Source organism: Cheilinus undulatus, linkage group 13, assembly GCF_018320785.1.
Source record: "Cheilinus undulatus linkage group 13, ASM1832078v1, whole genome shotgun sequence".
Taxonomy (NCBI): Eukaryota; Metazoa; Chordata; class Actinopteri; order Labriformes; family Labridae; genus Cheilinus; species Cheilinus undulatus.
The window spans coordinates 14,725,469-14,746,475 of record NC_054877.1 but is presented as its reverse complement, the minus strand read 5'-3'; the positions used below and the strand labels follow the sequence as shown (position 1 = coordinate 14,746,475).

At 38.5% G+C, this 21,007-nt stretch overlaps 1 protein-coding gene across 5 annotated transcripts in view; it reads left to right on the top strand.

The window, feature by feature from the left end:
* Positions 1–21,007, top strand: part of LOC121519574 (microtubule cross-linking factor 1) — a 144,147-nt gene that overhangs the window by 79,656 nt on the left and 43,484 nt on the right. For 4 of the 5 annotated variants that reach the window (XR_005992713.1, XM_041802329.1, XM_041802332.1 and 1 more), the window contains exons 6-9: positions 6,860–7,006; positions 15,179–15,280; positions 16,885–17,109; positions 19,396–19,566. Coding sequence is in view for 4 of the 5 variants with exons in the window: in XM_041802329.1 (XP_041658263.1) it covers positions 6,860–7,006; positions 15,179–15,280; positions 16,885–17,109; positions 19,396–19,566 (645 nt within the window). In the remaining variant the exon portion in view is untranslated. The remainder of the gene's footprint in view (positions 1–6,859; positions 7,007–15,178; positions 15,281–16,884; positions 17,110–19,395; positions 19,567–21,007) is intronic. The other variant, XM_041802330.1, reaches the window with a different exon arrangement.

Sequence of the window (21,007 nt, the reverse complement as noted above, 5' to 3'; positions counted from 1 at the left end):
GTGTCTGTGTATAGGATACATGCACCACCTCTTGAACTACTGGCTTTGCTTTTAAATTCAGTTGATTGCTGAATCATGGGTAATAACGAAACTACCAACTTAGCCAAGCTCATCCAGACAGTCTAATCCAGATTCTAAGTTTGACTAATTTGGATTTTTGCATAGAAAGAGGTCAGCTGGTTTTGTCTGGTGTCTTACAGTGCACTTGTGTTACATCTGGTTGGGATTTGAATTTTACAAATGGCAGCACAGGCTTCTTTTAGACAAGTTTAAGAAGAAGGGAAGCCCTCATTTATAAGGACAAAAGCATGCATGATCTTCATTAGGGATGCACAATATTGTATCCGGGGATATTATCTTAAGAAGTGTGATATCGGCTTCAGTGGCTTTAAAAACTGCTGCTGACATGAACAGCAGATATGTCAACAGACTTATCAGCAGAATGTACAAATTAGTTTGTGCATTTTGAAGCTAACCTGGCACACCAGGTAGACTCTTTCACATATCCGTTGCATGGGATAAATTTCTAATCCATCTGGGCAACACCTCATAGCCTGTGTTTGTGAAGGGCAGAATCTTTAAAAAAAATCTGGCTGGGTGATTGGATGAGCATTTAGTCTGTCACATTCATTCATGTAAAGCACATAACCTTAGCTCTACAGTCAGCTGTTACTGCTGTTCAACTTCAGTGGAGCCAGTTGTAAATCAAACACATGCTGAAGATGGCTGGGAGAAAAGCAAAATACATATTTTTACTAAGAAAAGTTTTCAGTGGGGTTCAATTCTCTTCATTTAATAAAGAAATTATGTCTACTTCTGAGTATACTGTCAGGTTTGCAAGGTCATTTACAGCAGAACCAACAGACCCTAACTGTAACCCTAATGCTAAATTATAAAGTTAAAAGTTCTTTTTAAGAACTGTAATGTTTGGTCTTTACGAGTTATTTTAATTTTTGTCACTTTGGAGTGTTTTGTGTTATTTTAACAGTGTTGTATGTAGTACTCTAACACCATACTTGAGTTAAAGAACAGATATCATACCTTAAATTGACTTGTGTTAAAGTAAAAGTAATCTGCCACAAAATTACTCAAGTAAAAGTCTTCAAGTAATTTAAATGTAGTAAAGTAAAAGTAGAAGTAGTCATGAATTTAAAAACTCAAGCAGAGTAGATACTCTCAAGAATACTTAGGTACAACGACTTTGTTACTGTACAACACTGTATTTTAAGCACTTTTATGGCATTGTCTCAGTGAAACACCCTGCAAACCTGCTGTTATATTCAATAGTACGTATCTGCAGGCTTGCAGGCAGCAGTTTCAAGACAGATGGATCTAGGACTGTAGCTCTATGACCTGTGTTCTTCGCAACAGTGTTAATTTTGTCAACTAAAACTATGACTAAAAATGCATGTTGACAGCCTTTTTTCCATGACAAAAACTAGACTAAGACTAACAAAAAATAGATCTGTGATGACTTAAACTGACAAAAAGTATGTCTAGTTTTCATCAAGATGACTAAAACGAAACTAAAATGTAGTTTTCATCAGACATTCAAAATCTGTGATATTTCTCCACTGTGGGTAAATCTGTCAAAAAACAATGCAGCTATATCTATTCTGGCTCTCAGGTGTAGAAAGCAGGGACCCCAGATTTGGCAGAGTGCGAAGAAAACACTACCATGATTTGATACCAAATTGAGGCAAGAAAATAAATGCTTGGACTAAAAGTAAAGACTAAAATGTGAGGACTTTTTATGGACTTAAACTAGACTAAATGTTTTTGTCGCTTAAAACTCAACTACAACTAAAAAGGGTAGAAATGACTAAAATGTTACTAAGCTAAAAGACATTTCATCTAAAGACTAACACTAAGAATAAAATAAAAAATAGCTGCCAAAATTAACACTGCTTTGCAAGAGTTGGCACAACTTTGATTGGCAGAAATCTGAAGTTCACTTGAAGTATTTTAAGTGATTTATTTATTAATCTATTTTGAAATCTTTTTATTTAACTTTTTGAACTTTTATAACAACATGAATCACAACAAACTCCATCACAATTCAATGTACAGGTACAGTAAGCACAAACACAAATCCATATACAAATAAAATAATAATAATAAGAGGAAGAATAATGACGTACTTGTTATGTTCCCCTTAATTTTATTTAACTGTTTTATGCATTTTTAGTTGTGAAACCAGGTTTTTCCACTAACATTATGACTGCTTGCTAAGTGCAGGCTAAATCTTTTTTGGGTGCAGACTCTCAAGTTCCTTTATCATTTATTTTATTTACTTGTTTTAGTTTAACAAGTATTTCATTCTACTAACTTTATTTTTTAATGGAAACACCTCATTTGTCTTGTTTGACATCTGTTTCTAAATCTAATGGACTGTCACAGTCAGAGAAACAGTTCATTTAGTACAGGTGAGATTTGTTCTTGTATGCATCGGTATGGGCTAAAATAAATTGGCAAACGCCAGATATTGTGCATCCCTAATCTTGATTTATCAGAGTTCCCACAGGCATAACAAACAATGTTATTTGTCTTTATCTGTGCAGACAAAAATTGCATAGTAATGGTGGAAAATCCCTAATAAATGACATTTTGCCAGTTTTGAATAACATGGTGTTGATTGCGTGTTTTCTCAGTGTCAAATGATGATTTACCAAAAAACAGCTGGTTGTTATATTAGGAATAGGTTTTGGATTTTTACAGCCACTGGCATCCTTGGTAATATTCAAAACTGAATTGAAGTCTTCTTGAAGGTCATTACTGGAGCAGGGACTGAATTCTCATATTGATATTGGGCATCTCCAGCCTGTGAAGCTGCAGCCTATCCCTTTGTGTTGGTTGCGTCTAATATGGAGGAGCAGAAATTGAATTTCAAGGATAGGATCTGTCAGAATTAGAGGAACATGACACAGGTTGGATGGACTTGAAAAAATCCGAACTAGAAGCTTTAGCAGCAAATAGATTTTCAGAGACTCTTTAGACCCCCATACCCCCAGTGCCGGTGACATGAGCCACCCAGCTCTTCCACACTGGCACCATTGCCACCCTCCCTCCTACCCACCTCCACCACCATTGCTTTGTGCTGCAGCCACATCCACATCTGCATCTCCATGCACATCCTCATAGCCAGCAGCCCTGCCTGCCTCCTTCTCCCCTGCACTCACTGTCTGCAGCCGCCCTGCCTCCACTCAGCCAGGGCCCACAGAGGGTGCTCAGGAGGGTGCTTGGTGTGATTGTTACTTAAGGAGTTTCCCTGACACAGTGAACTCCTGCAAGATGAAGTGTAGTACATATTTTTCTCTTACAGCTTTGCTACACCATGCAATCATTTCTATGACTCATAATGGTGTAGCTGCAATGTTTACACAACATATCACAGACACACATGGGATTATAGTGTTGCCAAGGAGATGATCAATGAAAATGTGCCTAAAATAACCTCTGTTGGATGAAAAACAGAGTGTAAGGCAGAGTTGCATGGGGCTGTGTGGAGGATCCTCACTGGCTGGCTGGCTTCCTGCTTTTTGTTCTTGTTTTATTGCAGCTCAGTCAACATGTCAACATCCTGTGTACTCCTCCAAAGCAGGTTCATTATCTGTGTGCTGCATGATCCAGCAGACATCTTGGATGTCTTCTCTAATCAGCCTGAGTGTCGTGCTGAATAAAACAAACAGCTCTTCCAACATTTCCCCCCTTAATCTGCTTTGTAGAGATAATAGAGTGAAGCTGCCTCCATGCTCATGCTGTCCAATGACTTGTTTTCTGCTTTGCTCCTCTGCTTGTAGGCTGGTTAGTTTAGGGGGGGCTGGGTGGCTTTAAGTCAAAGCTAACTGGCTAACAAAGCTAATCGAGTATTAACAACACATCTGACCAAAAACAGTAACCTTTATTGCTCTGTTTAGGGTTGCTGAAGATGGTTTGACTTGTTGAATTTAAGAAGTTTTAAATGTGAGACTACAGAGCAGGCAGTACAACAGAGTAGGAATTACAATGAAAATAGCTTTTATTTTGAAAAATTACACAGTATGTACAGAAGTGCATTCACCACAGCAAAAAGTATTGATTACTTTTTTGTGCAAATAATATGGAAATGTACTGACCTACCATGTGTAACTCTGCAGTTGCCGTTAAATAGAGGTATGCCTGCATACTGGCCTAACGCCACCAAAAAAGTTTCTTAATCCACTTAGACCTGATGTAACCTTTGAGACTGTAGTGATATAAGTGTGTTTTGGATGATGTTTTGATTTTAAAGTTGTGACAAAAATGCACACTGGAAGGTAGATGAGCTCCTTTAGCCTCCATGCAGAAAGAGTAAGGGATTGCAATGTTTTGTAAATTTAGCAGTGACAACAACGATGGCCTCAGCACAGAGACAGAGCCAGAGGTGTTTCATATCTGGGGCCCAAACTTAGTAGGATCCATGGGTAGTTTTCACTACAGTAATATACCCTACTTTCAAGCAATTTTGATGCAAATTTAGATTTCAAACATTAACAAATGTATGCCTCATTTAGGCAAAAAGAGCAGTTCCCCTCTTTAAAAAAACATCCTTTACAGGCAACATAATTTACTTTATATGCTATGGTTGTCAAAGTGCCCATCATTCTAACACCATAATAGACTCTACTAAAGATCAACCATTTTCACTTCTTCTGCCTAAAACTTGCAGAAATTGTCTGATATTTTTTAATTAATTTTCACAGCTTTAGATAGGTTATGAATTTAGTTTAAAGGTTTACAACTTTCACTATCCATTTAAAAAATCAGCATAAAAAGCAAAATGTGAGGTTCTAGGTTAAGATATACTTTCAAAAATACTAAAATGTTCATATCAAATACAATAAATAATATAAAAAAAAGGCTTGAATTTATTCAGTTTCCCTAGAAGAAGGAAATTTCCGTGTCTATTTCCACTATAAATGATTTCTTTTGCATTAATTAAAAAAAATCACAGCAGTCTAAAAGAATCAGGGCTTTTGAGAAAACATTCAGAGCTTAAGCTCTGTAGGCCAACCACTTCTCTTGATTCTGCCACCAGGTTTAGCAGAAGGCAGCATAAAACTGATTGGACATGACAATTTATCTGAAAGTCTGATTTCTTACAATTCAGAATCAAATTTGCATCCAAAGATCGCCATATAAATAGGCACACTGAAGGTCATCTGTCCCGTATTATTGATGGCTCAGACCTTTTTATCATCAGGCAAAAAGAAGAATTTGACTTATTTATTCTGTATTGAAATATGAAATATAGCATTTTTCAAAATGAAAACCCAATTTCAGAATGCATTTTTTGGTATAAAGTAAATGAAATTGAAATAAGTTTAAGGGAAACACAATTAAATAAAATATAAGAAGAGACAAAAAGGTGAAAATGGGAAAAAATGGGTTCAAAGTGGCAAAAATGGGTTCCAAGAAGCAAAACATAAATTTGTAGTATTGGTTAGGATAGGCAAAATACTAGTAGGTCAAAATGAGTAAAAAAACTGATGAACAGCTGTTAAAAAGTAGCATAATGGATTGAAGGCATCAAAATGGGCAAAAAGTTGCAAAAATGGGTGACAAGCGGCATAAAAGTTGGCTAAAAGTGGCAAAGAATTGGCAGCATTAAGGGTTGACAGAGCGGCAAAAATGGGACAAAGTGTAAAAATTGGTTTAGAAAGGCAAAAAAGTGTCAAAATTAGCGTAAATGAAAAGTGGTTAAAAAGTGTCATAATGGGTTAAAAGTGTCAAAATGGGAAAAAAGTTGCAAAAATGGGCTACAAGTGGCCAAAAATGGCTAAAAAAGGCATAAATGTGTCAAATGTTTACAAAATGGGTGGAAACGGTGATGAAAAGGTGTTAAAAAGTGACATGAGTAAGTTATTTGAACATCAGAACCCAATTTCAGCTCAACACACTTTTCAACTGGGGAGGGCTGATCTCTGGAGTTTTCAGGGGCCCAGCCAATTCTGTGGGCAGGCCTGCACAGAAGTCCTAATAATGTGCTTGAGTCTAGAGTTTTTTCCTCTGGTGAATGCTTGTACACTTCTGTAGGAGTGTTTTTAGCGGCATAGAGGTTGTGCTAGCTAGCTAAGGTAAACCTTGCTTACATACACTGTGTTGTGAGCCACTATTGGGCGCTGTATTAAACTTCAACTGCAGCCTCAGAGTTCTCCAGTGTTTGAAATGCTGTAATGTCTGAAACCAATGTGCATCATACAATCTTAGCTGACTGCTTCTACTTCACACACGGCTGTGCAGGCATGTAATTAAAATCTTTAGCGTGCTAGCTCTCGCTCTGCAGTTTGCCGTGGTATCTCTCAGCTGTTGGTTTGGACTCATGTATCCCTCATTGCATGCGCTTCATAACAAGTGTTTTGCATTCTTTTCCCCCCCGATTCCCTCTCTTTGTTCCTCTTTGTGTTCCCGCCAGATGTTTCAGCCCATGATTTTGTTCATCCTCATTCTCGTTCTCTTCTCATCTCTCTCATACGCCGTTACCTTTAAGTTGGTCTTTCTCTTTGCGCTTTTCTTCGTACTCTAGTCCGTTTGTTCTTCTCCTCACCGTGTAGTCTGTTAGTTAATTTTCCCCCCTCTGCTTATATTCTTTACCCATTTTCTGTTTTTTTTGTTTGTTTGTTTTCCCCGCCCGCTTTTTTCCCTCGTCCCCTCACCCCGTTTGTTGTCTTCTGTCTGTTTTGTCCACGATCCACCTCACACATGTCCCCCCACCACCACCACCACCACTTCCTGCACCCCTGTATCCTGCACCTGTCACCCATCCCCCTGAACCCACCGTCCACCCCCCCACACCCCACCCCCTTTCCCTCCCTGTTTCCCCACCCCACGTCACTCACAGTCCGGTCAGAGGGATGAGCTGGAGTGGCGTCTAGGACAGGAGCGAGGCGTGGAACCCCAGAGCCAGAGCCAGGGTGGGGGCCAGGCCCAGAGCAGGGGAGCCCCGGGACTCACTAGGTACCACAGGCCCCTGGCTTTAAGAGCAGAGGTCAGTGCCTCCTCCCTCCCTCCTCCATCTCCCTTCAACCTGTGGGACTGAGTTGACACTGGCTCAACCACAAGCCCCGTACAGGGGCCCTCTGTCGATCTGGACTCTATTCTCTAATCCCTTCAATTGATTTAAAGACTAATCTGATTTATTTCTTCTATGTAAAGCTACAAGTCCATTTCTTCTCATTCTTTACTGTTGTGAGCTGTGCAGTGCTTAGAGACGCTCCAAAACCACCCAAAACATGTTTTAAGAATCAAACCTTTATTATATTGCAATCAGCATTGGAGAAAATAGGCGATGGGATGGATATTCATTTATAGTCATGCTTTTGCAAAATGCATCTTGGAAACTGACTGAATGAAAAAAGACATGTTTTGGGTGCTGCTGTGGTTTGTTTTTGGAGAGTCTGTTCACCTGTGAAGCAATGCACAACGCACAAAAACACCCAAAATTCTACCCACAGTTAATAATTTTTAACATTTACAGTTATTTATCAATTCTGTGAAGTTTAAATGGACAGTTTCTCTGTAGAAAAAGAAAATAAGATCAAGACTCTTGGTGCGTTTCCACTAAGCGGTTTGGTTTGGTCTGGTTTGGTGCAGTTTGGCATGGAAGACCCTGATCTTGCTTGAGTTTCACAGCCCTATTCATCAGGCCTTACTCATAGTGATGGAATTGTGTTTCTTTTTAGAGATCTGGATCATTTGGCTCAGCTCAGTAAAAAGTGCTGGTCTTTCGGCTCCCAAACAACTTAATTTTATACCACTTGGGCTTTGGCTTCTTCTTCATCCATAAAACACCAAAACAGGAAACTCCATCATTCATGAAAGAGCCAACTGTTTACCTACACCATGGCATGTACCGATGGTTTTCAACCTCTCTTTGCCCAAAGCATACCTGAGATCAAGCCAAAATCTTAAGGCCCGCCATAGCCATAAAATACCTCTTTTTAACATACAACAGTAACTTTAGTTGCCATGCACCGCCCCAGTGTGCCATGCCACATTATTTGGAACACAATGACATATACTATAGGTCCCTTAACCCTATGCAGCAGCATGCACACAACGCAGACATGCACTTCCTTAAAAACAGAACTATAAGCTGAAACTGTGCAAGCTGCAAGCCCTGTGATTGGTCCACTGCCAGTCTCTGAGCAATGTCTACACTTATATTGTGTGCACTGTGTGAGGTAAATGGCTGCAGACACCAGTGCAACCAGCCAGATCTACTTTTTGGCATCTGACGTGTCTCTAATTCATATGTCTTGACTGGTTCAACGCCTGTTCAGTACATCTCTGCCTTTCTTATTTCCTTTCTATTAACTGGAATATAATTATTGCTTCTTAATATTTAACAGCTTCAATTCCAACATATTACACTCAGTTTCAGCTGACATTATTTCCTGTATACAAACAAGCAAGAGATCTGGTGGCAAAACCAGGAACTTGTATAAAAATTGCACTGCTGAGCAGTGTATGGGCATAGTAGGCAGTGCTTACAACAGCACAGGCCACATATCTGAGAGGTAAAAACTATGCTTCTGAACCCTCTATTCAAAAAGGACACATCTACAGCTCATAACTTGTTTCCTTGAACTGAGGAGTCATGTCAATGTAGCCAGCACTCCACAAGGTTTACTTACTGAATAGTTTATTGCCGTTCAAGCATGTTTAAGACAAATGTATGGGACCCATTTCCACCACTTTGAAAAGAAAAATGTGAAAGTTAGGCAATACTAAAAAAAAACAAAAATCAAAAAGGTGGATCATTATTTCAGCTTTTATCTCATAATTGTAAGTTTTTATCTCAAAATTGTGACTTTTTAATTCATGATTATGACTTTAATTTCATAATTGTGACTTTCTGTCTCATAATTATGACTTTTAACTCATAGTTTTGACTTTTGTCTCATAATTGTGACTTTTTATTTAATAATTTTGACAATTATCACATAATGTTGAATTTTTATCTCAAAATTTTGACTTTTATCTGATAATTTTGACTTTTATCTCCTAGTTTTGACTTTTTTCTCATAATATTGACTTTTCATCTCATAATTTTGACTTTTATCTCCTAGTTTTGACTTTTTTCTCATAATTGTGACCTTTTATCCCATATTTTTTTTATCTTATCTCATAATTTCAATTTTTATCTCATAATTTTGACTTTTATCTAATAATTTTGACTTTTAATGTCTCAATTTTGACTTAATCTCATAATTTTGATCTTATCTCATAATTTGAACTTTTACACAGTAATTGTGACTTTTTATGTCGTATTTTTTACTTTTATCTCATAATTCCAACTTTTTATCTCATCATTTTGACTTTTATCTCATTATTGTTACTTTTTATCTCATAATTTCAACTTTTTATACCATAATTATGTATTAGGATCCTTTTTTTAATTACCTAACTTTCACATTTTTCTTAATGCTGGGAATGAGCTTCCATACAAATACAACAGAAAAGCTGTTAAAAGTCACTGCTAGACTCTTAATTTTAAACACAACAATATGTGTTTTTTGTTGATCCATGATTGCCGTGGCGATTCTTTGACCAATTAACAGACTACAGTGAGTCTAGCTTGGAAAGGTATGCTTGGTACCTTAAGAGAAGAATGCAGAGAAGTAGGATAGTCTGAATCAGTCATTTTGATACCTTTCTAATGTTTGGCAGTGGAAATATGAATAATACCATACTGTCCCAAACCAAACTGAACCTGACCGCTCGGTGGAAACACAACCTAAGAAGCTAAGATCAATCTTTTAACTAAGATAATGCCTTAAGGGGTTTTCCCACATCTAAAGCCAAATATTGAGACTAATGTGTTAGACTTTCAAAGGTTTCCTTATGATCCAAATGCCACTCAGTCCAGCATGTGACACTCCAGCCACAGTCATTTTTTTATGCTCAACACGATTTCACTTCATTCACTCACTACTTTCACACTAAACATTCACTCCTACAGCCACTGATTTTATTTTCTCATTTTGGTTTGACATTTTCTTGTTGCTTTGAAAATCCTTCCCATGATCCCCTTGGACATGTTATTATTTATTTGTTCCTTTGAGTAGATAGAGAGTAGACCATATAAAGTTAAGAGCTCTGGAATTATATCTTTCTCATTGCATCATATTTTAAATTTTATGTTGTGCTTAAAATAAATATCTGCAAGTTGTTGCCCTCTAAACTGTGAGACAGCAGCCATGCACAGCTACGGTACATTGACGTGTTCAGCACATGTATGCACCGAGTGGATCACAGCTGAGTCTGCACACACTGCACTCTGTAGCCATGCCCTCTGGCACCGGTTCATCACTACCGGCTGCACTGTCATGACCCGACTCAGCGAATTTAATGCATGTAAGAGTGCAGCTGACAAAGAAGTCACAACACACTTTAAACACCCACACAATGAGAGAATCAAAGAGCGCAGTCAAAGAGACGAGCGGTAACACTGCAACACCAGTTCAGATCTGTTAAACCCTTCAGTGACTTGGCTGTTTAGTAAAGCGGCTGTGTAATGGTAGGACACTGTGATTCATAATCGCTGCCTCATGCCTGCTTTCATAGAGAAGTTGCCCGCTGTTATGTAATGCAGAGTACTGGCAGCGCTGATGTGACACATTACAGTTACAGTTACAGTTAAGGCACATTCATGTGGATTCCTTTGTGTGCCCCTGCTTTCTGCTGCAGTCTAATCTGAGAGAGGGAATGAATGAATGAGTGGGAAAGCAGCTTGGATATGGCAGGATTAGCGCTGCACTGTAGGCCTGGGTGATTTGCATTTGACATTGGGCTGACAGCGAGGTGATCCAGGGTCCAGTACACACTGAACAGCTCAACTTACTGTTGGAGGATGCATCCTGCACACCAAATAGAAGACAGCAATCGCCTTATAAACTGCTGCAATTTCTAAATTGTCAGAGCCTGCACTCTGAGTTCTTTCACTGGGACAAACAGTGATTTCTTACAAATAGGAGGAAGAGGACTCATTACATTTAGAACCATTAACATTAGCATCTCATTCCCTATGAGCATTTTTCCCCTATAACGCTCTAAAGTCATAAACACATTTAGTTGCTACGGCAGTGTTTTGAACATATTTTAATATTTGTCTAATACTACTAGTGTTAAAGTAACATGTTACATTGTATTCTCTGAGTGATTAGATCTCTATCATGTTGTAACAACTATCTCAACATGCTAATTTTTTAATTCAACTAGCTCATAATATATTTAATTTTTCATAAAGTTATCCTTTGCTGAAGAAACTGCCCTTTTCTTGTTAAATTTTGTCCCCTAAAAAGAAGAAATATCGCCACTGCATTTGCACTGTTTCTGTTTCTCTCCTACTTGCTAACACACAGCTGCAGCAGTGCATGCACAAAGCTAGCAGATTAAGCAAGACAGCGCTACACTGTGGAAATTTACCCATTATGTTGAATATGTGGTCAAAAGGGACAAGAAAAACATCGTGGTGAAATGTAAGTTGAGTATCTTGTGTTGTATTGCATTGTAGTGTGTTATACCTCAGCCCAGTTCGTTGTCATATTGTTAGCATAATAAAGAGCTGTTATCATGTCGGACAGTCTTGTTATCAGGCTGCAGAGCTACAGTTATGGGCAGTAAACTCAGCAGTAGAATGGCAGCAGAGTCGACACATAGAAAGGCAGACATACAGTCGGCTAAGTACTCCTTTACAGTAGTCTAATTTTTGGTAATGCAACAGTACTCTTTACTTTTCTCAGTGTGTTATGTAACATAACAAGCTGAAGCTCCTTTCAGAGGTTAAGCCCAAACACACCAGCGCTGCACTACCCTTGTCCACGATGGCCCCCGTTATTTTCTATGTAAAGACCCAAACACTACGGAAGTTTAAGCCAGGGTTCGTGACCCCCATAATAACGGCATCAGAGATCTGGGACTCCTACAGTCCCTTGACGGAGACAAAGCACATGTTGCAAAATGCATCATGTACAAAACTTGCATTTTAGGTGTTTTTTATAACTTGTGCTTGTATTTAAGCACAAATTTCACTTGAGACTATTTTTTTAAATTTCAAATTAGACTGATTTTGTACATTTTTTTTTACAATTACCCATATACGTATTTACTCATTTTGAGAACCAATACTGTGAGCTACTGTTATATTTCCAGTGTGGCCAGCCACAGCAGGCAATATTATTCCTGAGAGAGCTGTTTGTTCATTTCAGCTGCTGAGTAGCAGCTCTGTTCAAGACAGTCTGGTTGCAGACCATACATCTCAGACACCCACCCTCGTAGACCGTGACTGTGAGACGCCATCTATTGGACTGTAATTTGCTGGTACAATGCATTCCCAGTTTTAGATTTTTTTTAATTTTTTTTATTTTTTTTTATTTTTTGAAGAAAAGTCAGCTTTCTTCAAAAACAAGAGGAAGTTACAGTCATAAAATTAGCACACTGCAAACATTGCAGGCTAAGCAACATTTCATAAATTAAATGGTCAATGGTCTAAAACAGGGCTAAATTATGTACAGATCCATTTATGAAGCTTTAGCTTCATCAGCAAAGGCTTACACAGCTACGCTAGCTGCATAGTAAACAACTCTTCGTTAAGCCACAGTAGTTAAGTTAACTTTAGCAACATGAGCTTTAGCAAACCTAGCTAAATCAAATGTAGCTAACTTTAGCTTTGTAGCTCTTGTTAGCCTTGCAGCTCTCGTTAGTTCAGATTCCCATAAGCTTCATGAGCTTTAGCTGCATTAGCTATGTAGCTACGTTACCTAAGTCGTTTAGAGTAGCTAGCTAGCTAGCTACATTAGCTATGTTTGCTATGTAATAATGATTTAACAGAGGACAAGCCTTTTCTCTGTAAGCTGACTGTTTACTCAACTTAGTAAGCGTTTTATACTTTAGTTTTGCACGACAGGTTTTTTAACATTTAACTTTTTATATCACAACCTGACCTAATTAAACATTTAACCTGATTTTATCTTGAGCTTTTTGGTATGTGTTTCTGACAGATGTGGTGTCTCACATTAATGGTCTGCAAGAGGGGGCATCTGAGAGCTAGTCTTCAGCCAGACCCCTCATTCTATTTGAGAGCAAAGAAGAAGAAATCTGGCAGAAATGTAACTTCTTTTCTAGGAGTGGAATAAAAATGAAAAGCCTCAGCTGCCTGTGCAGTACCCTTACTCGTATTGTTTTTATCACTTACATGGTGTGAGGGGGAGGCAAGCCCAAGTGGGACTATCAAGCGTCTGACCCAGCAGTAGCTGGTGAGGAGTTTGGCTACACACTGCTGCTAGTGTGTGCTAGGGGTGGCACTTAAGGTGTATCATGTGACATTTACGACGTTGCAGTGCTGGTGTATTTTAAGCTTACTCTACCCAATAAATGACTGATGAATGGGCTTCTAGCAATATCCTTTTTATTAAGGAAAAATAAAACAAGCAATGTGCTTTAGAGTTGTTCAGCTTTAGTAGTCTTGTACTGGGGGAAAATAAAATCATTGCAACTAACCAAAAAATGAAAGCCAAAGAGTTGGTAATCATTAGAAATATATTAAAATGGTAAAATTTCTGTTAAGGACTCTACTAGCTTTCTTCCTTGGAGTTAGATGTAAAGATGGATACGACTCTTGTGCCTGCAAGGCTCGGCATACACTGAAAGATTACATGAATGTTGTGGTGGAAGGTCATTTCACAGTGTAAAAGCTTTTGCACATTGACTTTGTTTTTTTGTTCGGAGTGAAATGAAAGAAGTGAAAGAGCCACAGAATCCTTTTCACTGCTTTTTGACAAAAATAAACATTGTGCAAGCTTTTTGAGGAACATTTTTTATCTTATTGCAGATGCGACAAATTCATCAGGAAAAATTGACTCATTGTGCAAAGGCCTTAAGACTGAAATATCTATGACACAATTATGTGTGCAGACTGCAAAACATGATCCGAGTGCTCAAACTGGGTTAAATCTGGACAGAGCATTGACAGGTGTCAATAATGTTTCCAATAAAAACCTCTCACTGATGTTGGATTGGATGGATTTTGAAATCAGATCTTGTATTTTAGCCTTCTCATTTGCACAGCTTAAATACGAGCACCATCTGCTCTCCTTCATAGGCACACTCAGCATCACCAACCAACACAAGCTACCGAGAAATCTAAGCCATAACAAATATTCCCTGTGAGCTGTAGCTCTGCAGATATTTCACTTTTTTGTTCATCTCTTCCATTATAGATGGTGAATGAAAAATCTGACAGCCATGTCTGCTGTGGCCATGGAGGTTTCAAACAATTTGCACAGGTGCAATCAGGAAAAAAAAAGAAAAAAAAACCTAAGTGACTCAGCTGTCACTGTGCAAGACATGCAGTGCAATGAAGATTAAAATAGTCACTCAGTCAACCTGAAATTTTCCTGTGTTTGCTCAGTCTAAGCTATGTTTAAGTGGCACGAGGTTGTTAGCCTTTATCACTGGCTAGGGAGAAGAAAAGACTGGACACAGAGCCAAATAGCGAACTTAATACAAAACAGCTAGCTAAGGTTAGCGAACCACCTGCTGCTTATGCAGTTCATTGCTCATGTATTGCTTGTTTGACCATTACAATTACCAAAATATTACTAATGTTACTGGGAGAGAAGTCCTGGAGTATGCTTACAGGTAGGACTGACTTCCTGGAGTCTTTCTGGTTGAACTAAAACCACATGAACTCTCCAGCAATTGTTTAAAGTTCAGAATGAGGTCTTTTCATTCACAGGGAGAGTCTGAACTAGGCCTGCCTGGTTGTTTCCTCTTGTTTTTTAGCCAGTTTTAGCTATGTGATCAGAAGACAGTTTAGAATTAAGATCCAGATTTTGATGCTGTTAGATGAAGAAATATTTTTAATCTTCTCCCGAGATGTTACTGAGGAAGATACTTTGAGTGTCTGCTTGTGTGAAAGTCGGATCTCACTTGAGGATTTCCTATCCTGCTCAGTGATATTTGTGTAGCAGTGAAAACAGAAGAGAACAAATACATCAAGTGGAATCATCTCATACATAAGTCCTTGTAACGTTGTATGACAGACAAATAAAGCTTTAAAGAGAGACAAACAGAAAGATAGTGAGATATCAATACAGGATGAAATATTTTCAGAGTGTTGGAAAAGTGACTGTGTGCTGTGCTGTTGTGGGTTCAGCTCCGGGACACGCCTGCTGCTGACATCCAGTTTCGTCTGGATCATGAACGAAGGCTGCGAGCAGCGACAGAGGAGCGGGAGGCTGTCGTCTCTCTGCCTCAGGTACAACAACACAGTCAGTCACGCCATGTCCAAATTACTCCAATATTTTCAACATGGGCAGAAGATAACGTTGTTACACACTTCACTTACTCTGCTGCTTTAAATAAAGTTTGAAAAATGTCATCAAGCCTCACCAGGGGCAAGAGATGAGGAAAGTTTTAAAAGTTTTCAAAATCAATTGAAATTTAACTAAAACGACATTATGTGGTCTTTACTGGGTCATGTGCATGTTCAGTTAGATCTCAGACATCCCCTCTCGCAGACGGTTACAGAACAGAAGTGCCATGATTTGCCAGTACAATGTATTCCTAGTTTTAGATATTTTTGCAACTCAAACAAAGTCTGGCAGTTTCATTTATGAAACGTCTACATTGCAAACATTAAAGACTTAAGAGCATTTCATAAATAAAAAGTAACACAGTTAGAGGTCTAACCCCAGGGTAAATTATGTTTTAGAAGTAGATAGCTGAACAGTAGCCACACATAGCCACGCTAGCTACGAAGTCAATGTTACAATGTAAAACAATGTAGCTAAGCTAGGTTTAGAAACATGAGCTATAGCAAACAAAGCTGGGACAGATATTTCTTCTTGATAACTTATGTTAGTTTCATTGCTCTGTTTGTATAAATATCCATGAGCTTCATAGGTTTTAGCTAAGTACACTACACAGTTAACTTAATTACATACTTTATTAACGGACCTATGTAAGTTAAGTGGATAACAGCTTCATAGCTTTGTTAGTACAGATATCCATGAGCTTCATGAACTTGAGCTACTTTATCTACGTTAGTATGGTTAAAAACAGCTGCTACGCACATACATACATTTTAGCTTTATTTGCTGAAGCTCATGTTGCTAAAGCTAACTTAGCTACCTCAGCCTATGTAGTAATGTTAACTGAGTAAAGCTGAGTTAGCTTTAGCTAACATAGCAAAAGTGAGCCACAATTCCTGTATCTACATCTAAAACAAGTCTTGATAGATAGATAGATAGATAGATAGATAGATAGATAGATAGAAAGATAGATAGATAGAACATTAAAAAGTGCACTTCTGGCTTTGAAAACTTATATTTGAACATTTTCTGGATCTAATTACAGTGGAAAGAACTAACGGTCTAATTACAAGTTTGGAACTGTTTATTAAAAAAGGACTGAAATTACTATTGATATGTTACTATTACCCATAAAAAGCTAACAAGGCTATCGGTGACAAGATGATTATTTCTATAATGTTACTGTCAAGGATGGAAATAGAAAAATATCCAAGTAACATTTTTAAAGCCAAATTTAACAGCTGTTGATACTTTTTAATGTTAAAGTAAGACAGGAAAGAGAAATAACTTTTGTCGAAAAAGTATAATTTACACATTTAAAAAGACAGGACCAGCAAAGGGATAAGTGATGCTTTGTCTGCAGAGGGCACCAAAGTCAATACAAACCAGAAATTCTTCACAGGAACTCCCCTCATACAAATAAAGCATCCCAAACATACCCAAACACTTAAAAATGATCTCAATACTGTCAAGTCTTTGAATACAGCTGTTTTCAACCCTACGTTATACTACTTATATGAACTCATCCTCTCTTGGGTTCTCCCTGCAGCAGGAAGATGAGCGTTTGCGCCTGGAGGCCCAGCGTGGAGGTCTGGAGCTGCAGGGACTTCAGAGTCACGATGTACCCTGGACTCAGGAGAGAGCCATGCTGCAACAAGAGGTCCGCCTCTTCAGACGCAACACCATCATCTTCTACATGAAGCTCAGGTCCATCCTTATGCACTGGAGGCTCGAACGCAGGGACGAGTCTGGAGAGGAGACGGGGCATCAAGAGGTGAGCTACAGGTTTATGTTGATGCAGTGTAGTTGTCAACCCACAGAGCATCACTATGTACCAGGCTTTGGCTTGTGTTGATCTACAAGTAAGAGGGATAGCTAGATGGTAAAAATACTGACTCTTGCTTGGTTGCTGTCAGTTTTAACCCATGTTAAGACGTGTTCCTTCCACCAGAATGTAAGCTCTTCTGTAGAGTTGAGTCATAGTTGTATTAATGGTTTTCCTACCTGGAAACAAGAGACTCTTTTTGATGTTGCAATCAATAATTCAGATTTTCTGCCTTTTTTTTTTATCTCTGGCCTTTGGTTGAATGAAATCAGAACTCAAACGTTGTGATATTAATGGGTTTCTGTTTGGTTATCTTAAATAAAAAGCATTTTTATTCTGCACCAACACCACAGAGCAGTTTGTAAAGTCAGTGTTTTCATGAACTTTCTGCTCTTTTAAACACAGATCACCTCTCACTTTCTCCTGTAATAATAGCAAACCTTCTGAGGTCACTGTATTGCACATCACTTAGCCTCATTTTCGCATATTTTCTTTAATCCCGACTCTGGGGTGTGTTATTTAGTTTCAAATGAATTTCTTATTCGTGTAGCGTCTTGTTGTGAATTGTAATTTGCCCCTGCAGATGGTGCAGCCGAGAGGAGTCGAGGTGTATCGTACTGCATGTTTATCTCATGCCCTTGACTTGACATCAAGTCCAAACAAAATATTTTCTCATTTTCAAGTCGGTTTTATTTGCAAAGCCTTTAATCATATCAACATCACAATGTTCAAATGTTGAAGTAGTTGAATAAATGGAATTTTCTCATTTTGACAAAGCAGATGGAAACAGTAATGAGCTGCAATCCCATGGATGCACACTCTGTCTATATACACTCAGAGGGTTGCTTGTTTAAATGTAGATGGCATGACAGCTCCTCACCTGTGAAGCCAAAACATTTGAAGCTTCCTGCTTTAGGGTTTTTAGGTATAGCAGTTTTCTAAATTTTCTTCTCCTCCTCCTTTATGTCACCAGAATGTATGTTACACTAACCTTGCAAAGCAGATGGATACACCCGTTTCCGTGTTTCTCACTGGCAAATCCATCTTGCAAAGCTCCCATCTGAACCGTTTGGGCCCGGTTAGAAAGTGACAGGACCAATCAGCGAGATGCAGCAGAGTCATGACGTTAACAAGCAGCAGCAAGAGCTGGTGCAGTTATGGAGGAAGAGATTAGCGTGGATGCTGCTAAAGCGCCAGTTTTATCAGAACTTGACGACATTTCTTCGTTAAAAGAACAAAGAACAGCAGTGAGTTTTTTCTTTTCAAAAACGCCAAAAAACGAGTACTTACATGTCTATAGTCGCCATGTTTCGTGTTATTCCTCACTAGCTGCGCATGCGCAGCTCGATAGCGGCTACGTCACATGTTTTGTTGCTCATATTGGCTCGTAGAGATGTGACAGACAGAACGTTCATCCAATCACACTACTTTTTTTTTTCAAATCCTCTGCCTTTTCTCAAACGTTTCCTATTGAAGCTTTCCCAGATGGATGTTTGAAACAATTCCATCTGGCGTGCCAGGTTAATGTTACACTGGACATTCCCAGAAAGTATGTGAATGATCTCCTGTCATCCCAACACAAGGCTGAAGTTGCATCTTCACCAAACCCTGAGACTACCAATGGAGTCCTAAAGAATCTTAATTTTATCTTCCAGTCAAATTCTTTCCATAGCCGACTGTTAATATCTCTGTAGCACATTATACAAATATCTCTCCCAAGTGATTTTATACATTTTTCACTTGACAAGCTCTGTTTTTGTAGCACCCCAAATGAGACGCTCATTAGATCCAGTAAATCAGCAGGTTTGCCTTTCCTACAGAGATCAAAGATATGTTGGCTGTTTTCCCAGAAGAACTTTATAAATCTATACATGGAGTGCATATTTTACTTTCTCACAGAGAGGGAGCCAACCTACACAAGAAATCATGATATTAAGTCCTAAACTCTTCTACTGATATTCATCTAAAAAAGCCATGATATCAAACACATACATATACAATATTTACATAACTGTGGTAAATGTGGATGTTTAAACACCACAGTGAAGGATGCAGATATTACAGGTTGTAACTGGGATTTTAAAAGAGCACTCAAGGGTATATGCTTATCTTCTACACAATGCATGCTGGGAAAAGCTTAGCATCTCTGAGCCCAAAACAGGCTGTGTTGGTATACAGAAAAACAAGAGAATGAATTACAACACAGGCCTCTCACGGTCGTATCATCTGTTCCAGTTTGAGAAGTTGGAGGGCATCCCAGAGCTTGGCGCGATCACGGAGCAGGCGGAGGGGGAGGCGGAAAGAGACGACAGACTGTGTTTACCTCAGACTTCAGGGGACGCCCGCGACACCGGGCCCTTCATCCCGCTGCCGTCACCTGATCGTCACCTGCAGCATCAAAGACAGGTACCGATGCTTCACAAAAGGGTTTTTGACATTGCTATTTGAAATCGGTTCGATTGTACCCAAGTCTGGCCTGTAGCTCCTTTCCTGCATGTCATTCCCAACATGCTCATCCTTGTTTCTGACTCTAGCCACTTTCCTTTATCAATAAAGGCTTAGAAAGCCAAAAAATTAAACTTAGAAAAAATGAATACTGAACTGGAATTACCACCTGACAATTACATGCTTTCACGAGGTATGTATTTGTCAGACAGCGTAAGCAGAGTGGAGAGTCTAAAGGAAGCTTCACTACTAGGCCACTGCAGCCTCAAAATATGCAACATCACACTGACCTTTTAAAATCAGTTCACCCTTTATTCCAAGTGTCCAAATTCAACCAGAATCCCTCAGTGCCTTCTTGAAATATTGTGCTCATAAGATTTGAGGTCACAGTGACCTTGACCTTTCAGAAAGTATTTCCTTTCATCTTTGAGTTAGAGTTGACATTTAAGCAAAGTTTAAAGAAAATCCCTCAAAGCAGCTTTGAGATACAGTGCTTAACAAATTTATTAGACCACCACCCAAAGTAAGGTTTATGCCACAGCTGCCCTAAATTAACAGCATTGGTAATTACCAAAATCATTTTTTTATGTTTCTGAAATGGTTAATACACCAATATGCAGAGGCTCTTTAACCCAAAATGATATTTTTAATGCTAAAATATAATTATTATTGTTATCCATAAATTTTCAAATTTACTGATTTACCTAAAAACTAAAAAAAACAGTAAAGCACATTATTATTTCTTGATTAATATGTCAAATTATAGTTATTTACTTGCATTCCTGAACAGAAAAATGAGTTTTAGTGGTTGAATGTTATGCTTGATTAATTTCTGACTTCTCAGAGAAGCCCATTGAGCCGGCTCAAATTTGGGTCTAAAAGAGTGAATTCAGTTTGAAATTCCTCATTCCTGTTCAAAATAGTAAAATGTGGAGAGCTCACTGAAAATGAAAGAGTCCGCATTAAAGCACTTCATGATTCTGGATGGTCTTTGAGACAAATATGACAGGTGGTCTAATAAATTACATGAGGATAAACATGAGGCCCAGTGATCTTGACGTATGACCTATAACCTCCATCAGCTGGGAGGTTACCTGAAGAGATGAGTCATTATGAGACTAGAACAGTACAGGACAGCATACTGTATTGCTGGCATCAGGCCAAACCTCCTATCCACAAAATCACCTCTTTTAAGAGAATGAATAAAACGCTGTAGTTTATAATCAATTTCATCACTGGATGGTGATAGTTGGTATCGTTTTGACACTTTTTATTGGTATAGAATTGGTAAAACCCACTGACAGATATAAAGGATGACCAATAGTGCTGAAAAAAATTAAACCATTAAAAATAGAGATATGAGGTTTTGACTCGACCTCATCGATATGCTCCCATACCTGAT